At 43.5% G+C, this 22,134-nt stretch overlaps 2 protein-coding genes across 3 annotated transcripts in view; one reads left to right on the top strand and one right to left on the bottom strand.

The window, feature by feature from the left end:
• Window positions 1-297: 297 nt before the first annotated feature.
• Window positions 298-12,671, bottom strand: nudt2 (nudix (nucleoside diphosphate linked moiety X)-type motif 2). Of its 2 annotated transcripts, XR_011587995.1 has the most exons (3): window positions 12,495-12,574; window positions 3,642-3,707; window positions 545-630 (listed from the first exon to the last, which is right to left on the bottom strand). XR_011587995.1 is itself a non-coding variant. In XM_070862477.1 (2 exons), the coding sequence occupies exons 1-2, from the start codon at window positions 12,622-12,624 to the stop codon at window positions 317-319; spliced, it is 444 nt and encodes a 147-aa protein (XP_070718578.1). In that variant the 5' UTR covers window positions 12,625-12,671; the 3' UTR covers window positions 298-316. The 2 variants fall into 2 exon arrangements, 1 of the variants encoding a protein (XP_070718578.1); XM_070862477.1 differs by lacking the exon at window positions 3,642-3,707 and having other exon boundaries at window positions 298-630; window positions 12,495-12,671.
• Window positions 12,672-13,043: 372 nt separating this feature from the next.
• LOC139239443 (kinesin-like protein KIF24) overlaps window positions 13,044-22,134 on the top strand; it is a 148,480-nt gene continuing 139,389 nt past the window's right edge. Inside the window, exon 1 of the mRNA XM_070868192.1 lies at window positions 13,044-13,200. The gene's annotated coding sequence lies outside the window, so the exon portion shown is untranslated. The remainder of the gene's footprint in view (window positions 13,201-22,134) is intronic.

Genomic DNA, 22,134 nt, shown 5'->3' with positions numbered 1-22,134 from the left:
CGTTCTTTCTTCAAACATTCACCAGCTAGGGTTCCTGTCCCTGGTTAGTATCCAGTGAGTCTTGCAGGAAAGTGTGTGTGATAATTTGCCAAGAACAGGACATGCTTCCATTTTGTTGCCTGCCAACATTTAAGGTTCCAGGCTCACACATGAAGAATGACTTGAGCAAGATATTGAAGAACTGGTGCCACTTGTGAATTTGTATTGAGTCAATGCCTTGAGGTTTCAAGAGCAAAGTAGAAGGGGAGGAAAGGGTGGGAAGAAATCTTCAAATCCTTAATAAAACAATCCAGACCCTTTTTCAAAGAACATGGTCTTATTTATTTGTGGAAATGAACAGGTGAGCTTCTCTCAGTGCTTCCTGCATTTCTTGATATTTAGAAAGTTTACAGGCCCCATCCACATTCAACCAGCAGAATGCCTGATGCTCATTAGAGAGTTTTATTTCTACAGCATAGTCCTTTAGTTCCGCCAGCCAATAGATAACAGTTTTAGGTATATTCTTCACTTTGTATGTCATTTCTTTTTGGTATCCATCAAGCACATCAAAGTCCTTGCTTTTTAGTCCTGCTTCTTCCTCAGTTTCACGAAGTGCAGTTTGAAGGTCATCCTCACCTGGATCAACATGCCCTTAAAAAAGAGACACATTAGACAATGTCCTTCGGCAACCGTCCCAATGAGCAATTATGCCATATAAATAATGATTAAAAACTCAATTTTTATTATCTTGGGCAGTATCTCTCCATGTAACTGAAGTTCCGCATCCCTGGTACCATCTAGTAAATCTCCTCTGCTCCCTCTCAAGTCTTGACATCTTTCCTAAAATGTGGTGCCCAGAATTGGACACAATACTCCAGCTGGGACATAACCAGTGTTTTATAAAAGTTTAGCATAACTGCCTTGCTTTTGTACTCTATGCCTCTATTTATAAAGCCCAGGATCCCGTAAGCCTTTTTAACAGCCTCCTCAACTTGTCCTGTTACCTTCAAAGATTTGTGTATGTATCCCCCAGGTCTCTCAGGAGCAAATTTGCAGGGAAATTACAGAGAAGTGCAAGAATTATAGAGTAGTGATATTGGGGGACTTCAAATATCCTAATATAGACTGGGATAGTAATAATATAAAGGGCAGAGAGGGGGAAGAATTTCTGGTGCGTTCAGGAGAACTTTCTTGATCAGTACTTTTCCGGCCCAACGAGGAAGGAGGCATTGCTGGATCTGGTTCTGGGGAATGAACATAAGAACATAAGAAATAGGAGCAGGAGTAGGCCATACGGCCCCTCGAGCCTGCTGCGCCATTCAATACGATCATGGCTGATCCGATCATGGACTCAGATCCACTTCCCTGCCCGTTCCCCATTACCCCTTATCGGTTAAGAAACTTTCTATCTCGGTCTTAAATTTATTCAATGACCCAACTTCCACAGCTCTCTGAGGCAGCGAATTTCACAGATTTACAACCCTCAGAGAAGAAATTCCTCCTCATCTCAGTTTTAAACTGGCGACCCCTTATTCTAACATTATGCCCTCTCGTTCTAGTCTCTCCTATCAGTGGAAACAACCTCTTTGCACTCACCTTGTCAAGTCCCCTCATAATCCTATCCGTTTCGATAAGATCACCTCTCATTCTTCTGAATTCCAATGAGTAGAGGCCCAACCTACTCAACCTGTCCTCATAAGTCAACCTCGTGAACCTTCTCTGAACTGCCTCCAAAGTATATCCTTTCGTAAATATGGAAACCAAAACTGTACGCAGTATTCCATGTGTGGCCTCACCAATACCCTGTATAATTGTAGCAAGACTTCCCTGCTTTTATACTCCATCCCCTTTGCAATAAAGGCCAAGATTCCATTGGCCTTCCTGATCACTTGCTGTACCTGCATACATACCTTTAGTGTTTCATGCACCAGGACCCCAGGTCCCGCTGTACTGCAGCACTTTGCAATCTGTCTTCGTTTAAATAATAACTTGCTCTGTGATTTTTTTTCTGTCAAAGTGCATAACCTCACACTTTCCAACATTATACTCCATCTGACAAATTTTTGTTCACTCACTTAACCTGTCTATGTTCTTTTTCAGGTTTTTTTTGTCCTCTTCACACATTGCTTTTCCTCCCATCTTTGTATCGTCAGCAAACTTGGCCAAGTTACACTCGGTCCCTTCCTCCAAGTCATTAATATAGATTGTGAATAGTTGGGGTCCCAGCACTGATCCCTGTGGCACCTCACTAGTTACTGATTGAAACTCAAGAATGAACCATTTATCCCGACTCTCTGTTTTCTGTTAGTTAGCCAATCCTCTATCCATGCTAATATATTACCCCCAACCCCGTGAACTTTTATCTTGTGCAGTAACCTTTTATGTCGCACCTTGTCAAATGCCTTCTGGATATCCAAATACACATCAACTGGTTCCCCTTTATCCACCCTATTTGTTACATCCTCAAAGAATTCCAGCAAATTTGTCAAACATGACTTCCCTTTCATAAATCCATGCTGACTCTGCCTGACCGAATTATGTTTTTCCAAATGTCCTGCCACTGCTTCTTTAATAATGGACTCGAACATTTTCCCAACCACAGATGTTAGGCTAATAGTTTCCTGCTTTTTGTCTGTTTCCTTTTTTAAATAGGGGCGTTACATTTGCAGTTTTCCAATCTGCTGGGACCTCCCCAGAATCCAGGGAATTTTGGTAAATTACAACCAATGCATCCACAATCCCTGCTGCTACTTCTCTTAAGACCCTAGGATGCAAGCCATCAGGTCCAGAGGATTTATCCGCCTTTAGTCCCATTTATTTTACTGAGTATCATCTCCTTAGTGATTGTGATTGTCTTAAGTTCCTCCCCGCCTATAGCCCCTTGACTATCCACTGTTGGGATATTGTTAGTGTCCTCTGTTGCAAAGACTGATACAAAATATTTGTTCAGAGTTTCTGCCATCTCCATGTTCCCTATTACTAATTCTCTGGTCTCGTCCTCTAAGGGACCAACATTTACTTTAGCCACTCTTTTCCTTTTTATATACCTATAGAAACTCTTGCTATCTGTTTTTATATTTTGTGCTCGTGGTGGGACAAGTGTGAGTAGGGGAACATTTATGAAACAGAATTCATAGTATCATAAGGTTTAGATTAACTATGGAAAAGGACAGGAGCCATCTAGGGTAAAAATACTTAATTGGAGGAAGGCCAATTTCAATGGGTTGAGAACGGATCTGGCCTGGGTAAATTGGAATCGAAGATTGGCAGAGAAAACTGTAATAGAACAAAAGGCTGCCTTTAAAGTGGAGATGGTTAGAGTACAATTGAGGTACATTCCCACGATGGGGAAAGGTAGGGCAACAAAGGTCAGAGCCCCCTGAATGACGAAAGAAATAGAAAGTAAGATGAAGCAGAAAAAGAGCACATATGACAGATGTCAGATTGAGAATACAAGTGAGAATCGGGCCGAGTATAGAAAGTTCAGAGGGGAAATGAAAAAGAAAATAAGAGGGGCAGAGAGAGTACGAGAATAGATTGGCAGCTAACATAAAAGCGAATTCAAAAGTCTTCCATATGCTTATAAATAGTAAACGATAGTAAGAAGAGTGGGGCTGATAAGGGATCAAAATTAAGACCTTAGGGAGGCAGAAAAGACTTACGTGAGTGATTCCTGGGATGAGGGACTTCAGTTATGTGGATAGACTAGAGAAGCTGGGGTTGTTCTCCTTGGAGCAGAGGAGGTTGACAGGAGATTCGATAGAGGTGTTCAAAATCACGATGGGTCCAGACAGAGTGGATAGAACACACAAAATAGGAGCAGGAGTAAGCCATTCAATAAGATCACGGCTGATCTTCCACTTCACTTTCCTGCACTATCCCCATATCCCTTAATATCCAAAAATCTATCAATCTTTGTCTTGAATATACTCAACAACTGAGGATCCACAGCCCTCCGGCGTAGAAAGTTACAAAGCTTCAGCATCCTCTGAGTGAAGAAATTTCTCCTCATCTCAGTTCTAAATGGCTGACCCCTTATTCTGAGACTGTGACCCCTGGTTCTAGATTCCCCAGCCAGGGGAAACATAGAAACACAGAAAATAGGAGCATTAGTTGGCCATTTGGCCCTTCATGTCTGCACCGCCATTCAATATGATCATGGTCGATCCTCTATCTTAACACCATATTCCCACTTTTTACCCATATCCCTTGATGCCTTTTGTTTCTAGAAATCTATCTATCTCCCTCTTATATTCAGTGACTTGGCCTCCACAGCTTTCTGTGGTAGAGAATTCCACAGGTTCACCACCCTGTGGGCCCAATTTTACCCAACCCCTTTTTTTCGGCGCACTTACCTTAAATGCGGCGACTTTGTGTGCTGGAAACGGCGCCGAATAAAAGAGGCCCCATCCTGCTCGCTCTGCCAAGTCTCCGGTGTCTCAGTGTGGTGTAGTGAAGTGGGGGGCAGAGCAACAGGCCAGCGCAGAAAACACTGCCGGCAGCTACGCACATGCGCAGTGAAGTCTGTGCACACACTCCTCGCCCTCCTAGCGTGTCCTGCGGGCTGTGAGCAGGACCCGATGCCGGCAGTCCCTATCCCCCACCTCTTATGTGGGACTTTATCAAAGGCCTTCTGAAAATCCACCCAGACTGATTCTACATCTGATTTGCTGAGCCAATATCCTTTCTCACTGTTGCTCTGATTTTATCCTTTACTAACAACGCTACACCACCCCCTCTTCCTTTTTGCCTGTCCTTCCTAAATATTGAATGTCTTTGAGTATTCAGTTCCCAACCCTGGTCACCCTGCAACCATGTCTCCGCAATTGCAACTATATCGTATTCGTTTACATCTATTTGCGCTGTTAATTTGTCTACCTTATTACAGATGCTTCGCGCATTCAGATACAATGCTTTTAAACTTGTCTTTTTAACATTATTAGACATCTTAACATTATTTTGTAATATAATCCTATTTGTCTTATCGCTATTTTTTCTTACCTGGACCTTATTTGCGAGTGCACTCTTGTTTGTATGCTCTGTCCCTTCCTGACATAATCTGGTTATCCTTACCATAATCACTTTCCGGCATTGCTACATTTTCTTTTCTCTTTAGCATTCTAGATTGCTCTCTCCTGCGACCATCCTCCCCCACCCGCCCGCACCCCCCCCCCCCCCCCCACCACCACCCCGCCTTATTTAGTTTAAAGCCCTATCAACCTCCCTAGTTAGTCGGTTCATAAGAACATAAGAATTAGGAACAGGAGTAGGCCATCTAGCCCCTCGAGCCTGCTCCGCCATTCAATTAGACCATGGCTGATCTGGCCGTGGACTCAGCTCCACTTACCCGCCCACTCCCCGTAACCCTTAATTCCCTTATTGGTTAAAAATCTATCTATTTGTGATTTGAATACATTCAATGAGCTAGCCTCAACTGCTTCCTTGGACAGAGAGTTCCACAGATTCACAACCCTCTGGGAGAAGAAATTCCTTCTCAACTCGGTTTTAAATTGGCTTCCCCGTATTTTGAGGCTGTGCCCCCTAGTTCTAGTCTCCCCGACCAGTGGAAACAACCTCTCCGCCTCTATCTTGTCTATCCGTTTCATTATTTGAAATGTTTCTATAAGATCACCCCTCATCCTTCTGAACTCCAACGAGTAAAGACCCAGTCTACTCAATCAATCATCATAAGGTAACCCCTTCATCTCCGGAATCAGCCGAGTGAATCGTCTCTGTACCCCCTCCAAAGCCAGTATTATCCTTCCTTAAGAAAGGTGACCAAAACTGCACGCAGTACTCCAGGTGCGGCCTTACCAATACCCTATACAGTTACAGCAGGACCTCCCTGCTTTTGTACTCCATCCCTCTCGCCTTCTTGATTACCTGCTGCACCTGCAAACTAACTTTTTGGGGAAAAAAAAGGGCCTTGTAAATGTCTGGTGTGTCACCCAGGTCGGGTGGCACGGTTTAATATTTTATGTTTTGCAGGTAGACTCTAAAAGAGTTTCATGCACAATGACCCCCAGGTCCCTCTGCACCTCAGCATGTTGTAATTTCTCCCCATTCAAATAATATTCCCTTTTTACTGTTTTTTTCCCCCAAGGTGGATGACCTCACACTTTCCGACATTGTATTCCATCTGCCAAACCTTAGCCCATTCGCTTAACCTATCCAAATCTCTTTGCAGCCTCTCTGTGTCCTCTACACAACCCGCTTTCCCACTAATCTTTGTGTCATCTGCAAATTTTGTTACACTACACTCTGTCCCCTCTTCCAGGTCATCTATGTATATTGTAAACAGTTGTGGTCCCAGCACCGATCCCTGTGGCATACCACTAACCACCGATTTCCAACCAGAAAAGGACCCATTTATCCCGGCTCTCTGCTTTCTGTTCGCCAACCAATTCTCTATCCATGCTAATACATTTCCTCTGACTCCGCGTACCTCTATCTTCTGCAGTAACCTTTTGTGTGGCATCTTATCGAATGCCTTTTGGAAATCTAAATACACCACATCCATCGGTACACCTCCAGCCACCATGCTTGTTATATCCTCAAAGAATTCCAGTAAATTAGTTAAACATGATTTCCCCTTCATGAATCCATGCTGTGTCTGCTTGATTGCACTATTCGTATCTAGATGTCCCGCTATTTCTTCCTTAACGATAGTTTCAAGCATTTTCCCCACTACGATGTTAAACTAACTGGCCTATAGTTACCTGCCTTTTGTCTGCCCCCTTTTGTAAACAGAGGCGTTACATTAGCTGCTTTCCAATCCGGGTACCTCCCCAGAGTCCAGAGAATTTTGGTAGATTATAACGAATGCATCTGCTATAACTTCCGCCATCTCTTTTAATACCCTGGGATGCATTTCATCAGGACCTGGGGACTTGTCTACCTTGAGTCCCATTAGCCTGTCCAGCACTACCCCCCTAGTGATAGTGATTATCTCAAGGTCCTCCCTTCCCACATTCCTGTGACCAGCAATTTTTGGCATGGTTTTTGTGTCTTCCACTGTGAAGACCGAAGCGAAATAATTGTTTAAAGTCTCAGCCATTTCCACATTTCCCATTATTAAATCCCCCTTCTCATCTTCTAAGGGACCAACATTTACTTTAGTCACTCTTTTCCGTTTTATATATCTGTAAAAGCTTTTACCATCTGCTTTTATGTTTTGCGCAAGTTTACCTTCGTAATCTATCTTTCCTTTCTTTATTGCTTTTTTAGTCATTCTTTGCTGTTGTTTAAAATTTTCCCAATCTTCTAGTTTCCCACTAACCTTGGCCACCTTATACGCATTGGTCTTTGATTTGATACTCTCCTTTATTTCCTTGGTTATCCACGGCTGGTTATCCCTTCTCTTACCACCCTTCTTTTTCACTGGAATATATTTTTGTTGCGCACTATGAAAGAGCTCCTTAAAAGTCCTCCACTGTTCCTCAATTGTGCCACCGTTTAGTCTGTATTTCCAGTCTACTTTAGCCAACTCTGCCATCATCCTACTGTAGTCCCCTTTGTTTAAGCATAGTACACTCGTTTCTGACACAACTTCCTCACACTCAATCTGTATTACAAATTCAACCATACTGTGATCACTCATTCCGAGAGGATCTTTTACTAGGAGATCATTTATTTTTCCTGTCTCATTACACAGGACCAGATCTAAGATAGCTTGCTCCCTTGTAGGTTCTGTAACATACTGTTCTAAGAAACAAACATACTGTTCTAAGAAACAGGGTTCGCTAGAACTCTGGTCCCAGCATAGTTCAGGTGTAGTCCGTCCCCACGGAACAGCTCACTCTTTCCCGAGTATTGGTGCCTGTGCCCCACGAATCAAAACCCACTTCTCCCACACCAATCTCTGAGACACGCAGTCATCTCCCTGATTCTATTGACCCTATGCCAATTTGCTCGTGGCTCAGGTAATAATGCAGAGATTATTACCTTTGTGGTCTGCTTTTCAATTTAGTCCCTAACTGTTCAAACTCTCTCAGCAGAAACTCTTTCTCAGTCCTACCTATGTCATTGGTACCTACGTGTACCACGGCAACTGGATCCTCCCCCTCCCACTCCAAGTTCTTCTCCAGCCCGGCGATGTCCTTTACTCTGGCACCGGGTAGGCAACACAGCCTTCGGGACGCATGCTCTCAGCTACAGAGAACCCTATCTATCACCCCTACTACAATCACCTGCCTCTTTACTCCCCTCACTTGAATGGCTTTCTGCACCACGGTGCCTTGGTCAGTCTGCTCGTCCACCCCGCAGCCTGCACACTTGTCTTCAAGGATTACAAGAACCTCAAATCTATTGGACAAATGCAGGGACTGAGGCTCCTGCAATACTACCTCCTGGATCCCCCTACCTGCTTCATTCGCAGTCACACCCTCCTGTCCCTGACCACATGTCAATTCTAAAGTATTTAATCTAGAGGTTGTGGCTGCCTCCTTGAGCAAAAGGTCCAGGTAATTTTCTCCCTCTCTGATGTCTTGCAATGTCTGTATCTCGGACTCCAGCTCCTTAACTTGGAGCCGAAGTTCGTCGAGCCGCAGACACTTACCGCAGATGTAGTCGCCCTGGACCAAAACGTCCAGAAGCTCCCACATATTGCAGCAGCAACACATCTCCTGTTTTCCCATTATATTATTTAATTAATTAGTTTAGCGTTAATCAAGTATTTACCCTATATAGTTTATTAAATTAGTTAAACAAATAAAGGTTAATTTTTAGTATTTAGTTATAAGCTATATGCTAATTTAAAGAAAAACTCCGCCCACAATCACTACCAATTACTTACCTGTGATGTCACACAGCAGAGTTCTCCTCACCCGGAGCTGTGCGATCTCCTGGGAGAGGCAAAAAACCAGATAAAAACCCAGGCTAATTGGGGAAAAAATGGGAAAATTCCTCTCCAACCCAACCAGGCGATCAAAACTAGTCCAGGAGATCACACTGCCCAATGCTGTGGCCTGCTGTGGCTTTTATCCCCACTCTCGGGCCTTGGTCTGCTCCCACTCAGGTATGCCGCCTCCACTTCGGAAACTCTTGTTTTCGCACATCCTCCCTGCATCTACTCTATCAAGCCCTATAAGAATTTTGAATGATTTAATTATATCACCTCTCATTCTTCTAAACTCGAGAGAATATAGGCCTAGTCAACTCAATCTCTCCTCAGAGGACGATCCCCCATCCCAGGAATCAGTCTGGTGAACCTTTGTTGTACTCCCTCTATGGCAAGTATATCCTTCCTTAGGTAAGGAGACCAAAACTGTATACAATACTCCAAGTGTATTCTCACCAGAATCATCATGGTTTTATGAGAAGGAAATCGTGTTTGCCAGGGACATATACAATTGCAGTAATCCTCTTGTAATAGAAACTGTTCCAACTAGCAGAACGGTCGAGAACCAGAGGACACAGATTGGCAAAAGAACCAAAAGGCGACATGAGGAACAACTTTTTTATGCATCGAGGGGTTAGGATCTGGAATGCACTGCCTGAAAGGGTGGTGGAGGCAGACTCAATCGTGGCTTTCAAAAGGTAACTGGAGAAGTACCTGAAGGAAAAAAATTTGCAGGGCTACAGCAAAAGAGCAGGGGAGTGGGATTAGCAGCGCTGCTCTTGCAGAGAGCTAGCATGAGCTCGACGGGCCGAATAGTCTCTTTCTGTGCTGTAATCATTCTATGAATCAGTTTTACCCAGTAATAACAGAGAGCGCTGTTATTATCTCAGCAAAATCCAGGTCATTGCCTACATTCAACAATAGATTCACCAGGTGGATGAATGGATAAGGAACAGGATGGTAATTGTAATTATATTTGTTGGCGTGGAGAATAAACTCCAACATAGACTGGTTGGGTCAAACTGACTGTCCTGGAGTATTGAATCTGTGGCAGCTGACCCATTTTGTTGGGCCCTCAATCCACATCTTTTTACCTTTGATTCATTAATGACCTAGAGTGTAATGTATCAAAAGCTAGATGGGACAGTAAGCTGTGAGGAGAACAGAGGCTGCAAAGGAATATAGATAGACTAAGTGAGTGGGCAGTAAGGTGGCAGTACAATGTAAAATATGAGATTATTCACTTTGTTAGGAAGAATCGAAAAACAGAATACTTTTTAATGGTGAGAAACTTTTAAATGTTCAGAGAGTTTGAGTGCCTTCGTGCAAGAAAGCTAGCATGCAGGTACAGCAAACAATAAGGATGGCAAATGGCATGTTGTCCTTTATTGCAAGGGGGTTGGAGTACAAGAGTAAGTTAGTCTTGCTACAATTGTACAGGGTCTTGGTGAGACCACACCTGGAATACTGTGCACAGTTTTGGTCTCCTTATCCAAGGATATACTTGCCTTGGAGGTCATCATCATCATAGGCAGTTCCTCGAACTCTTTAAAAGGGAGTTCTCAGGTGATTGTACAGTTCAATACAGGAATTAGTCTCTGTTACAGGTGGGACAGACAGTCGTTGTAGGAAAGAGTAGGTGGGGAGTTTGGTTTGCCACATGCTCCTTCCACTGCCCGCGCTTGTTTTCTGCATGCTCTCGGCGACGAGACTCTAGGTGCTTAGCGCCCTCCCGGATGCTCTTCCTCCACTTAGGGCGGTCTTTGGCCAGGGATTCTCAGGTGTCGATGGGGATGTTGCACTTCATCAAGGAGGCTTTGAGGGTGTCCTTGAAATGCTTCCTCTGCCCACCTGGGAGTTCCGAGTAGAGCACTTGCTTTAGGATCAACAAGGCCTTGGACGTGGTGCAATGAAGGTTCACTAGATTGATTCCTGGGATGAGAGGGCTGTCATTTGATGAGAGACTGTGTAGAATGGGTTTATACTCTCGAGTTTAGAAGAATGAGAGGTGATCTCATTGAAACATGCAAGATTCTGAAAGGGATTGATAGGGTAGATGCTGAGGGGTTGCTTCCCCTGGCTGGAGTGCAAGAACTAGGGTGCATAGTCTCAGGATAAGAGATAGGCCATTTAAGACCAAGACTAGTGGGGTACCGCAGGGATCAATGCTGGGACCCCAACTATTTACAATCTATATTAATGACTTGGGAGAAGGGACTGAGTGTAACGTAGCCAAGTTTGCTGATGATACAAAGATGGGAGGAAAACCAAAGTGTGAGGAGGACACAAAAAATCTGCAAAAGGATAGACAGGCTAAGTGAGTGGGCAAAAATTTGGTAGATGGAGTATAATGTCAGAAAGAGAGAGATCATGCACTTTGGCAGAAAAAAAATCAAAGAGCAAGTTATTATTTAAATGGAGAAAGATTGCAAAGTGCCACAGTACAGCAGGACTTGGGGGCACTTATGCATGAAACACAAAAGGATAATATGCAGGTACAGCAAGTGATCAGGAAGGCCAATGGTATATTGGCCTTTATTGCAAAGGGTATGGAGTATAAAAGCAGGGAAGTCTGGCTACAGCTTTATAAAGGTATTGGTGAGGCCACAGCTGGAATACTGCGTGCGGTTTTGATTTCGATATTTACAAAAGGATATACTTACTTGGGAGGCAGTTCAGAGAAGGCTCACTAACTTGATTCCAGGGATGAGGGGTTGACATGAGGAAAGGTTGAGCCTCTACTTATTGGAATTAAGAATGAGAAATGATCTTATCAAAATGTACAAGATTATGAGAGGGCTTGACAAGGTGGATGCAGAGAGGATGGGGGGGGGGGAAGACTAGAACTAGAGGGCATGATCTTAGAATAAAGGGCCACCCATTTAAAACAGAGATGAGGAAAAATTTCTTTGAGGGTTGTAAATCTGTGCAATTCACTGCCTCAGAGAGCTGTGGAAGCTTGGACATTGAATAAATTTTGGATAGAAATAGACAGTTTCTTAAACGATAAGGGGTTATGGTGAGCAGGCAGGGAAGTGGAGTTAAGTCCATGATCAGATCAGCCATGATCTTATTGAATGGCAGAGCAGGCTCGAGGAGCCATATGGACTATTCCTGTTCCGATTTCTTACATTATGTTATGAGGGGGAATTTCTTCATTCAGAGCATCGTGAATCTTTGGCATTTTCTGTCCCAGAGGGCTGTGGATGTAGAGTCATTGTGTATATTCATGGCTCAGATAGATTTTGAGTGTCGAGGAGAATCAAGGGATATGGAGATCAGACAGGAAAGTGGAATTGAGGTTGATGATCAGCTAATATTTTATTGAATGGCACATGCGCAAAAGACCAAAGGGTCTTCTACTGCTCCTATTTCTTATGTTATTAGTCCAGGCCTCTGGAGTACTAGTCCAGTAATATAACCACTATGCTGTTGTAACCTAACGCGACGTCCGAGTAGACTTATTGGCCAGTTTTATTATTGACTAGGCTCGCCATGACTTCTCCATCCAACCGAAGGCTGCTCGGACCAGTTGTTTAAGTCCCTTTAAATGGAGGCGCTGCTGCTTCCCCCAACGGTCAAAGTTTCCCTCACCATCCCCCCAATTCCCTGTCCCGACCTGCTCTGCTCTGCTCTACTCTTGACAAGAGGCGGCGCTCCCGCCGTTCAGCCTCACCTTTCGGCGGCGTCCAGTGATGCTCCCCGTAAGAAGCTTGCAAAAGTAGAAACTCAATTTCATTTGGCTTGGAGCTTACTGCCGCATTTAACCTCCTGAAAATGATCAGACCACAAGCTCTGCGCGACATCGCTGGTCCGGGGCATCCACGGCCGACCGCCTCGACCAACTGCCTGAGTCACAGCCGCACTGACCAATGAGCGCTGAGCTTTTCGCATCACCTTATATTAATCCACCAATTAGAGCTGCGATTTTGATGAGCCGGAAATGATGAGCCTGAAAATTCGCATCTATGAGAGTTACTAATAGGCGTCATATCTACAAATATTCGCTATAATATGTGTTGTTATGGTTATCTCTTTTCTTTCTTTCGTTTGTCGTCGACTCAAAGTTTTCTGAAAGGTTTTCAGTCGTTGTCAAACAAGCGCCGATGTCTGATTGGTGCCCGTAAAGTGCAGGGTGTTACGATTGGTCAGTGCTTCCGCGCATCTTCATTGGTTGGGTTCGGACTTGCGCAGGTTGGTCACAAAGCACGCGCCAGCAAATACGTTCTGCGCGCTGATTCGTCAGCTCAAAGCGCGGGCCCGAGGTGCGGGTTTTGGTGGGTGGTTTTCGAACGGCCTGAGGCGTTACCATGGATTCCAGCGGCGCTGTGGTTAGTGCTGGAGGGATCGAGATGAGATGAGAGGAAGCTGCAAGGCCGTAGGTTAGTGCTCACAACAGCGACTGAATAAATATCAGTAACCGTTTTTATTTTATATAATATTTGGGGTATGAGCTTACATTAATGCTGAAGCTAGCGTCTTAAATAAATCACGCGGTACTCGATACCCGAGGGAATGACTCGATAACGTCAACTGCATTACAAAAAGTCAACTTACAAACGTTAGAAATATTATTAAAATCACGTTATTAGACTTAAATAAAAAAATTACAATTCTAAATTTACGATACTTACTGTAAACTTAAATAGGATTGCATGATCAAGCAACTACACTGGATCTATAATTTGAAATTAAAATATACTTTGAATGATAATGTTATACAAAGTAACATCAAAAATACCCAGTGGTTAGTCCTTAATTTTAGGAAAAAATAAATTAAGAAGTCTAAATTTAAAATAGAAAATAAATAATCTTGTGTAAATTTTAGCAGAACTACATAGCCAGCCTATTACTGGGTGTGAAATTTCAACCTTTATAAAAAGTTGATTATAATTAAATGATCCTGGTATATAAAATGCAAACTACAAATATAATGTTTTTTATATAACTTATTAGTAAGATAAGATTGAATCCATCCATTCAGCTGCCTCTGCCAATTCTCTTCCTTCCCCTAACTGCACAGGCAGCAATTAATGAATATGATATAATTGGCATCACGGAGACATGGCTCCAGGGTGACTAAGGTTGGGAAAACAACATCCAGGGGTATTCAATATTCGGGAAGGATAGACAGAAAGGAAAAGGAGGTGGGGTAGTGTTACATAGAAACATAGAAACATAGAAAATAGGTGCAGGAGCAGGCCATTCAGCCCTTCAATGAGTTCATGGCTGAACATGAAACTTCAGTACCCCCTTCCTGCTTTCTCGCCATAACCCTTGATCCCCCGAGTAGTAAGGACTTCATCTAACTCCCTTTTGAATATATTTAGTGAATTGGCCTCAACTACTTTCTGTGGTAGAGAATTCCACAGGTTCACCACTCTCTGGGTGAAGAAGTTTCTCCTCATCTCGGTCCTAAATGGCTTGCCCCTTATCCTCAGACTGTGACCCCTGGTTCTGGACTTCCCCAACATTGGGAATATTATTCCTGCATCTAACCTGTCTAAACCCGTCAGAATTTTAAACGTTTCTATGAGGTCCCCTCTCATTCTTCTGAACTCCAGTGAATACAAGCCCAGTTGATCCAGTCTTTCTTGATAGGTCAGTCCCGCCATCCCGGGAATCAGTCTGGTGAATCTTCGCTGCACTCCCTCAATAGCAAGAATGTCCTTCCTCAAGTTAGGAGACCAAAACTGTACACAATACTCCAGGTGTGGCCTCACCAAGGCCCTGTACAACTGTAGCAACACCTCCCTGCCCCTGTATTCAAATCCCCTCGCTATGAAGGCCAACATGCCATTTGCTTTCTTAACCGCCTGCTGTACCTGCATGCTAACCTTCAATGACTGATGTACCATGACGCCCAGGTCTCGTTGCACCTTCCCTTTTCCTAATCTGTCACCATTCAGACAATAGTCTGTCTCTCTGTTTTTACCACCAAAGTGGATAACCTCACATTTATCCACATTATACTTCATCTGCCATGCATTTGCCCACTCACCTAACCTATCCAAGTCACTCTGCAGCCTAATAGCATCCTCCTCGCAGCTCACACTGCCACCCAACTTAGTGTCATCCGCAAATTTGGAGATACTGCATTTAATCCCCTCGTCTAAATCATTAATGTACAATGTAAACAGCTGGGGCCCCAGCACAGAACCTTGCGGCACCCCACTAGTCACTACCTGCCATTCTGAAAAGTACCCGTTTACTCCTACTCTTTGCTTCCTGTCTGACAACCAGTTCTCAATCCACGTCAGCACACTACCCCCAATCCCATGTGCTTTAACTTTGCACATTAATCTCTTGTGTGGGACCTTGTCGAAAGCCTTCTGAAAGTCCAAATATACCACATCAACTGGTTCTCCTTTGTCCACTTTACTGGAAACATCCTCAAAAAATTCCAGAAGATTTGTCAAGCATGATTTCCCTTTCACAAATCCATGCTGACTTGGACCTATCATGTCACCATTTTCCAGATGCACTGCTATGACATCCTTAATAATTGATTCCATCATTTTACCCACTACTGAGGTCAGGCTGACCGGTCTATAATTCCCTGTTTTCTCTCTTCCTCCTTTTTTAAAAAGTGGGGTTACATTGGCTACCCTCCACTCCATAGGAACTGATCCAGAGTCAATGGAATGTTGGAAAATGACTGTCAATGCATCCGCTATTTCCAAGGCCACCTCCTTAAGTACTCTGGGATGCAGTCCATCAGGCCCTGGGGATTTATCGGCCTTCAATCCCATCAATTTCCCCAACACAATTTCCTGGTTGCTGGTTAAAGAGGAAATTAACGCAATAGTAAGGAAGGACATTAGCTTGATGATGTGGAATCTGTATGGGTGGAGCTGCGGAATACCAAAGGGCAGAAGGGCAGAAAACGCTAGTGGGAGTTGTGTACAAACCACCAAACAGTCGTCGTGAGGTTGGGGACAGCATCAAACAAGAAATTAGGGATGCGTGCAATAAAGGTACAGCAGTTATCATGGGTGACTTTAATCTACATATAGATTGGGCTAACCAAACTGGTAGCAATGCGATGGAGGAGGATTAGGGATGGTTTTCTCGACCAATATATCGAGGAACCAACGAGAGGGCTGGCCATCCTAAACTGGGTGATGTGTAACGAGAAAGGACTAATTAGCAATCTTGTTGTGTGAGGCCCCTTGGGGATGAGTGACCATAATATGGTAGAATTCTTTATTAAGATGGAGAGTGACACAGTTAATTCAGAGACTAGGGTCCTGAACTTAAGGAAAGGTAACTTCGATGGTATGAGATGTGAATTGGCTAGAATAGACTGGCAAATAATACTTAAAGGGTTGACAGTGGATAAGCAATGGCAAAAATTTAAAGATCACATGAATGAACTTCAACAATTGTACATCCCTGTCTGGAGTAAAAATAAAACGGGGAAGGCGGCTCAACTGTGGCTAACAAGGGAAATTAAGGATAGTGTTAAAACCAAGGATAGGCATATAAATTGGCCAGAAAAAGCAGCAAACCTGAGGACTGGGAGAAATTTAGAATACAGCAGAGGAGGACAAAAGGTTTAATTAGGAGAGGGAAAATTAGAGTAGGAGAGGAAGCTTGCCGGGAACATAAAAACTGACTGCAAAAGCTTCTATAGATATGTGAAGAGAGAAAGATTAGTGAAGACAAACGTAGGTCACTTGCAGTCAGATTCAGGTGAATTTATAATGAGGAACAAAGAAATGGCAGACCAATTGAACAAATACTTTGGTACTGTCTTCACGAAGGAAGACACAAATAACCTTCCGGAAATACAAAGGGACCAAGGGTCTAGTGAGAAGGAGGAACTGAAGAAAATCCTTATTAGGCAGGAAATTGTGTTAGGGAAATTGATGGGATTGAAGGCCGATAGTCTGCATCCCAGAGTACTTAAGGAAGTGGCTATAGAAATATTGGATACATTGGTGATCATTTTCCAACAGTCTATCGACTCTGGATCAGTTCCGATGGACTGGTGGGTAGCTAATATAACACCACTTTTTAAAAAAGAAGGGAGAGAGAAAACGGGTAATTATAGACTGGTTAGCCTGACATCAGTAGTGGGGAAAATGTTGGAATTAATTATTAAAGATGAAATAGCAGCGCATTTGGAAAGCAGTGACAGGATTGGTCCAAGTCAGCATGGATTTATGAAAGAGAAATCGTGCTTGATAAATCTTCTGGAATTTTTTGAGGATGTAACTAATAGAGTGGACAAGGGAGAACCAGTGGATGTGGTGTATTTGGACTTTCAAAAGGCTTTTGACAAGGTCCCACACAAGAGATTGGTGTGCAAAATTAAAGCACTTGGTATTGGGGGTAATGTACTGACGTGGATAGAGAACTGGTTGGCAGACAGGAAGCAGAGAGTCGGAATAAACTGGTCCTTTTCAGAAAGGCAGGCAGTAACTAGTGGGGTGCCGCAGGGCTCAGTGCTGGGACCCCAGCTAGTTTCAAAATACATTAATGATTTAGATGAAGGAATTGAGTGTAATATCTCCAAGTTTGCAGAAGACACTAAGCTGGGTGGGGGTGTGAGCTGTGAGGCGCACGCTAAGAGGCTACAGGGTGACTTGGACAGGTTAGGTGAGTGGGCAAATGCATGCCAGATGCAGTATAATGTGGATAAATGTGAGGTTATCCACTTTGGTGACAAAAACACGAAGGCAGAATATTATCTGAATGGCAGCAGATTAGGAAAAGGAGAGGTGCAACAAGACCTGGGTGTCATGGTACATCAGTCATTGAAAGTTGGCATGCAGGTACAGCAGGCGGTGAAGAAGGCAAATGGTATGTTGGCCTTCATAGCTAGGGGATTTGAGTATAGGAGCAGGGAGGTCTTCTTGCAGTTGTAAAGGGCCTTGTTAAGGCCTCACCTGGAATATTGTTAAGTTTTGGTCTCCTAATCTGAGGAAGGACGTTCTTGCTATTGTGGGAGTGTAGCGAAGGTTCACCAGACTGATTCCCGGGATGGCAGGACTGACGTATGAGAAGAGACTGGATTGACTGGGTCTGTATTCACTGGAGTTTAGAAGGATGAGAATGGATCTCATAGAAAAATATAAAATTCTGACGGGACTGGACAGGTTAGATGTGGGAAGAATGTTCCTGATGTTGGGGAAGTCCAGAACCAGGGGACACAGTCTAAGGATAAGGGGTAGGCCATTTAGGACTGAGATGAGGAGAAACTTCTTCACTCAGAGAGTTGTTAACCTGTGGAATTCTCTACCGCAGAGAGTTGTTGATGCCACTTCATTAGATTTATTCAAGAGGGAGTTAGATATGGCCTTTGCGGCTAAAGGGATCAAGGGGTATGGAGAGAAAGCAGGAAAGGGGTACTGAGGTGAATGATCATCCATGATCTTCTTGAATGGTGGTGCAGGCTCGAAGGGCCGAATGGCCTACTCCTGCACCTATTTTCTATGTTTCTATGTTTAGCCCACGGAGCCAAACCTCCCCCCTGCCCGAGCCCTGATCTCGCATTTTTCTCAAGTTTCCCTACGATCTCCCTTCATGACCTCTCCGAGCTCATCTTGTCCATGAGACCCACTTCCTGCTCCCTCGACCCTATTCCCACCAAACTGCTGACCACCCAACTTCCTTTTCTGGCTCCCATGTTAGCTGACATGGTTAATGGTTCTCTCTCCTCAGGTACTGTTCCCCTCTCCATCATATCTGTTGTCATCACCCCTCCTCAAAAATCCAACCCTTTACCCCTCTGTCCTTGCAAACTACCGCTTCATCTCCAACCTCCCTTTGAGTATAGGAGCAGGGAGGTCTTCTTGCAGTTGTAAAGGGCCTTGTTAAGGCCTCACCTGGAATATTGTGTTAAGTTTTGGTCTCCTAATCTGAGGAAGGACGTTCTTGCTATTGTGGGAGTGTAGCGAAGGTTCACCAGACTGATTCCCGGGATGGCAGGACTGACGTATGAGGAGAGACTGGATCCTTGAACGTGTTGTGGCCTCCCAAATCCGTGCCTGTCTTTCCCGCAACTCTATGTTTGAATCCCTCCAATCGGGTTTTCGCCCCTGCCACAGTACCGAAACGGCTCTCAACAAAGTCACAAATTACATTCTTTGTGACAGTGACAAAGGCAAACTATCCCTCCTTGTCCTTCTCGACATGTCTACCGCCTTTGACATGGTTGACCACTCCATCCTCCTCCAATGCCTTTCCACCGTCGTCCAGCTGGATGAGACTACACTCACCTGGTTCCATTCTTATCTATCTAATTGTAGCCAGAGAATCACCTGCAATGGCTTCACTTCCCGCTCCTGCATTGTTACCTCTGGTGGGGTCCCCCAAGGTCTATCCTTGGCCCTCCTATTTCTCATCTGCATGCTGCCCCTTGGCGACATTTGAAAACACAGCCTCAGTTTTCACATGCACGCTAACGACACCAAGCTCTAACTCACCATCACTTCTCTTGACCCCTCCACGATCTCTAAATTGTCAGACTGCTTCTCTGACATCCAGTACTGTATGAGCAAAAATGTTTTCCAATTAGATATTGAGAAGACCAAAGCCATTGTTTTCGGTCCTTGTCACAAACTCCGTTCCCTAGCCACTGATTCCATTCCTCTCCCCAACATTGGTCTGAGGCTGAACCACACTGTTTGCAACCTTGGAGTCATATTTGACCTTGTAATGAGTTTCCAACCATATATCCGCAGCATAACTAAGACCGCATATTTACACCTCCGTAACATCGCCCTGCCTCAGCTCATCCGCTGCTGAAACCCTCATCCATATCTTTGTTACCTCTAGATGTGATTTTTCCAACAGACTCCTGGCTGGCCCCACATGCTATCCGACGTAAACTTGAGGTCATCTAAAACTCAGCAGCCCATGTCCTAACTTACGCCAAACTTGCGCCCGATCACCCATCACCCCTGTGCTCGCTGACCTACATTGCTGGTCAAGCAATGCCTCGATTTCAAAATTCTCATCTTTGTTTATAATTTCCTCCATGGCCTCGCCCCTCCCTATCTCTGCAATCTCTTTCAGCCTCACAACCCCATGAGATATCTACGCTCCAGAAATTCTGCCCTCTTGAGCATCCCTGATTATAACTGCTCAACCATCGGTGGCCGTGCCTTCAGCTGCTTGGGGTCTAAGCTCTGCAACTCCCTCCCTAAACCTCTCCGCCTCTCTACCTCTCTTTCCTCCTTTAAGATGCTCCTCCTTCTCTCAGAGGATTGTAAATCTGTGGAAGTTGCTGCCTCAGAGCTGTGGAAACTGGGACATTGAATAAATTTAAGACAGAAATAGACAATTTCTTAAATGATATGGGGTTATGGGGAGCGGGCAGGGAAGTGGACCTGACTCCATGATCAGATCAGCCATGATCATATTAAATGGCGGAGCAGTTTCGAGGGGACGTATGGCCTACTCCTGCTCCTATTTCTATGTTCTTATGTTCTTTTTAAAACCTATCTCTTTGACCAAGCTTTTGGTCATCTGCCGTAATTTCTTCTTATATGGCTCGATGTCTTATAACACTGCTGTGAAGCACCTTGGGACATTTTATTATGTTGAAGGCGCTATATAAATAAAAGTTGTTAATTTTAAGATATATGCTTAAATAATGGGGCCATAACAATGAATTATGTTAATTATTCAAAGACTGGATAAAAGTAATGTAAGTGACAGAGCATAGGAGGGGTTTCTATAATATGTCCAGGACTTTTTAGATCAGTATGCTTTTAGTTCAGTAGAAGTGGGGATCTAGTTTTAACAACTGGAACTGGGGCCAAGTAGATAATTTAAAGATAGGGGAATGTCCAGAAAATAGCAACCATAACATATTTAGGTTCAGAAGGAACATTCAAAGATAAAGGTACTTAACTGGAAAAAAGAAAATGTCAACAAGATTAAAAGGGAACTAGCTCAGGTAAATTGGAAAGAAAAAATGGCAGACAAGACTGGATAAACAATGAAAAATCTTAAATAGGAAATGTTTAGCATACAGACTAGGCACATTCTCAGAAGGAATAACAGGATTACAGCAAAAGCTGGTGTCTTCTGGCTGAGTAGAGAAATTAAAATTATGCCTAAAAATGGCATTTGGCAAATCTAGGGCTACTATTGGAGCGTATAGAAAATATAGAGGGGAAACAAAAAAAAATTTGGACGGCTATGATTGCCTGCCAGTCTTTCTTCATACCAATGTAAAGGATGTTTTAAACACAGAATGAAAATGACAAAAAAATACATTTTAAAAAAAAAAAGCCTCGGGTCAATTGGAGAAATAAATCTTCTCTTCGAGGATGGAGAGACAGCAGAGATACAAAGTGAGTACTTTGTCTTGGTTTTCACAGAACAATGTGATTGTGTGAATGAAAGGGTACAAGAGGAGAAGGTACAATGAGGTGTGATAACCATAGTTGAGGAAATAGTACTGAGAAAATTGGAGGAACTCCAAGTGGAAAAGTAATCGAGCCTAAAGCAGGAAAGGGGTACTGAGGTGAATGATCAGTCATGATCTTATTGAATGGTGGTGCAGGCTCAAAGGGCCAAATGGCCTACTCCTGCACCTATTTTCTATGTTTCTATGTTACATTTTTGGTTTTTTCTACTTTTTTTGGCTTCTGTACTTTAGACTATTCTCATGGGTCTCAGGTTTGACTCAATGGCAGCACTCCTAGCCCTGATTCTCCAAATCCTTCTGTACTTCGAACAAATAGAACGTTCAGATTCTAGAGATATATGGCCTCAATATAGTTGCATCAGGTTCGCCTACTGTTTGCCGAAAAAAATAAAAGCAGTGCTTCTAATATTGTCATCACCCCCTCAACCATCCCTTCTCAACCAATATCAAACCAACTCCCTTTTTAAAGTTATCAATAAAACAAATCATTATTCCACTTTAATGCCAAGAAAATGTGCATGCCTTCAACCAGCTGCATTTTCCAAAATAATTTGATAGGGACCCAATCCTCTTTCCACAATATAGTAAGCTGTGTTGTCACAAAATAATCAGTAGAGCGACTTCAATTTAGCTGTTAAACTTGTTTACTTCGTGCCATACCAGTGAACTGGTTTCAGCCAGTAATAAGTTATTTAATTATATAAGGGATGTGCTTAGCTTTTCTCTGATTAGCTGGTTTATTCTGTGATAGTTGGGAGTGTTGTGTAAGTGAAGGAAGTATAAATTTAAGTTTAGTAGCAAAAGATTGTGCCTTTTTTGTCTGGACTGATGGAATGTGCAAGAGCCCAATATAATTAGGACAAAAACCTTAAACTCACAAGTGCCTCCCTCAAGAGGAGGGCATCACTAATGCAGGTGGCCCAGTCAA

Source organism: Pristiophorus japonicus, chromosome 2 (genome assembly GCF_044704955.1).
Source record: "Pristiophorus japonicus isolate sPriJap1 chromosome 2, sPriJap1.hap1, whole genome shotgun sequence".
In the NCBI taxonomy this organism is placed as follows: Eukaryota; Metazoa; Chordata; class Chondrichthyes; family Pristiophoridae; genus Pristiophorus; species Pristiophorus japonicus.
Note: the sequence above shows the minus strand (reverse complement) of the source record. Positions and strands in the feature narration are given on the sequence as shown.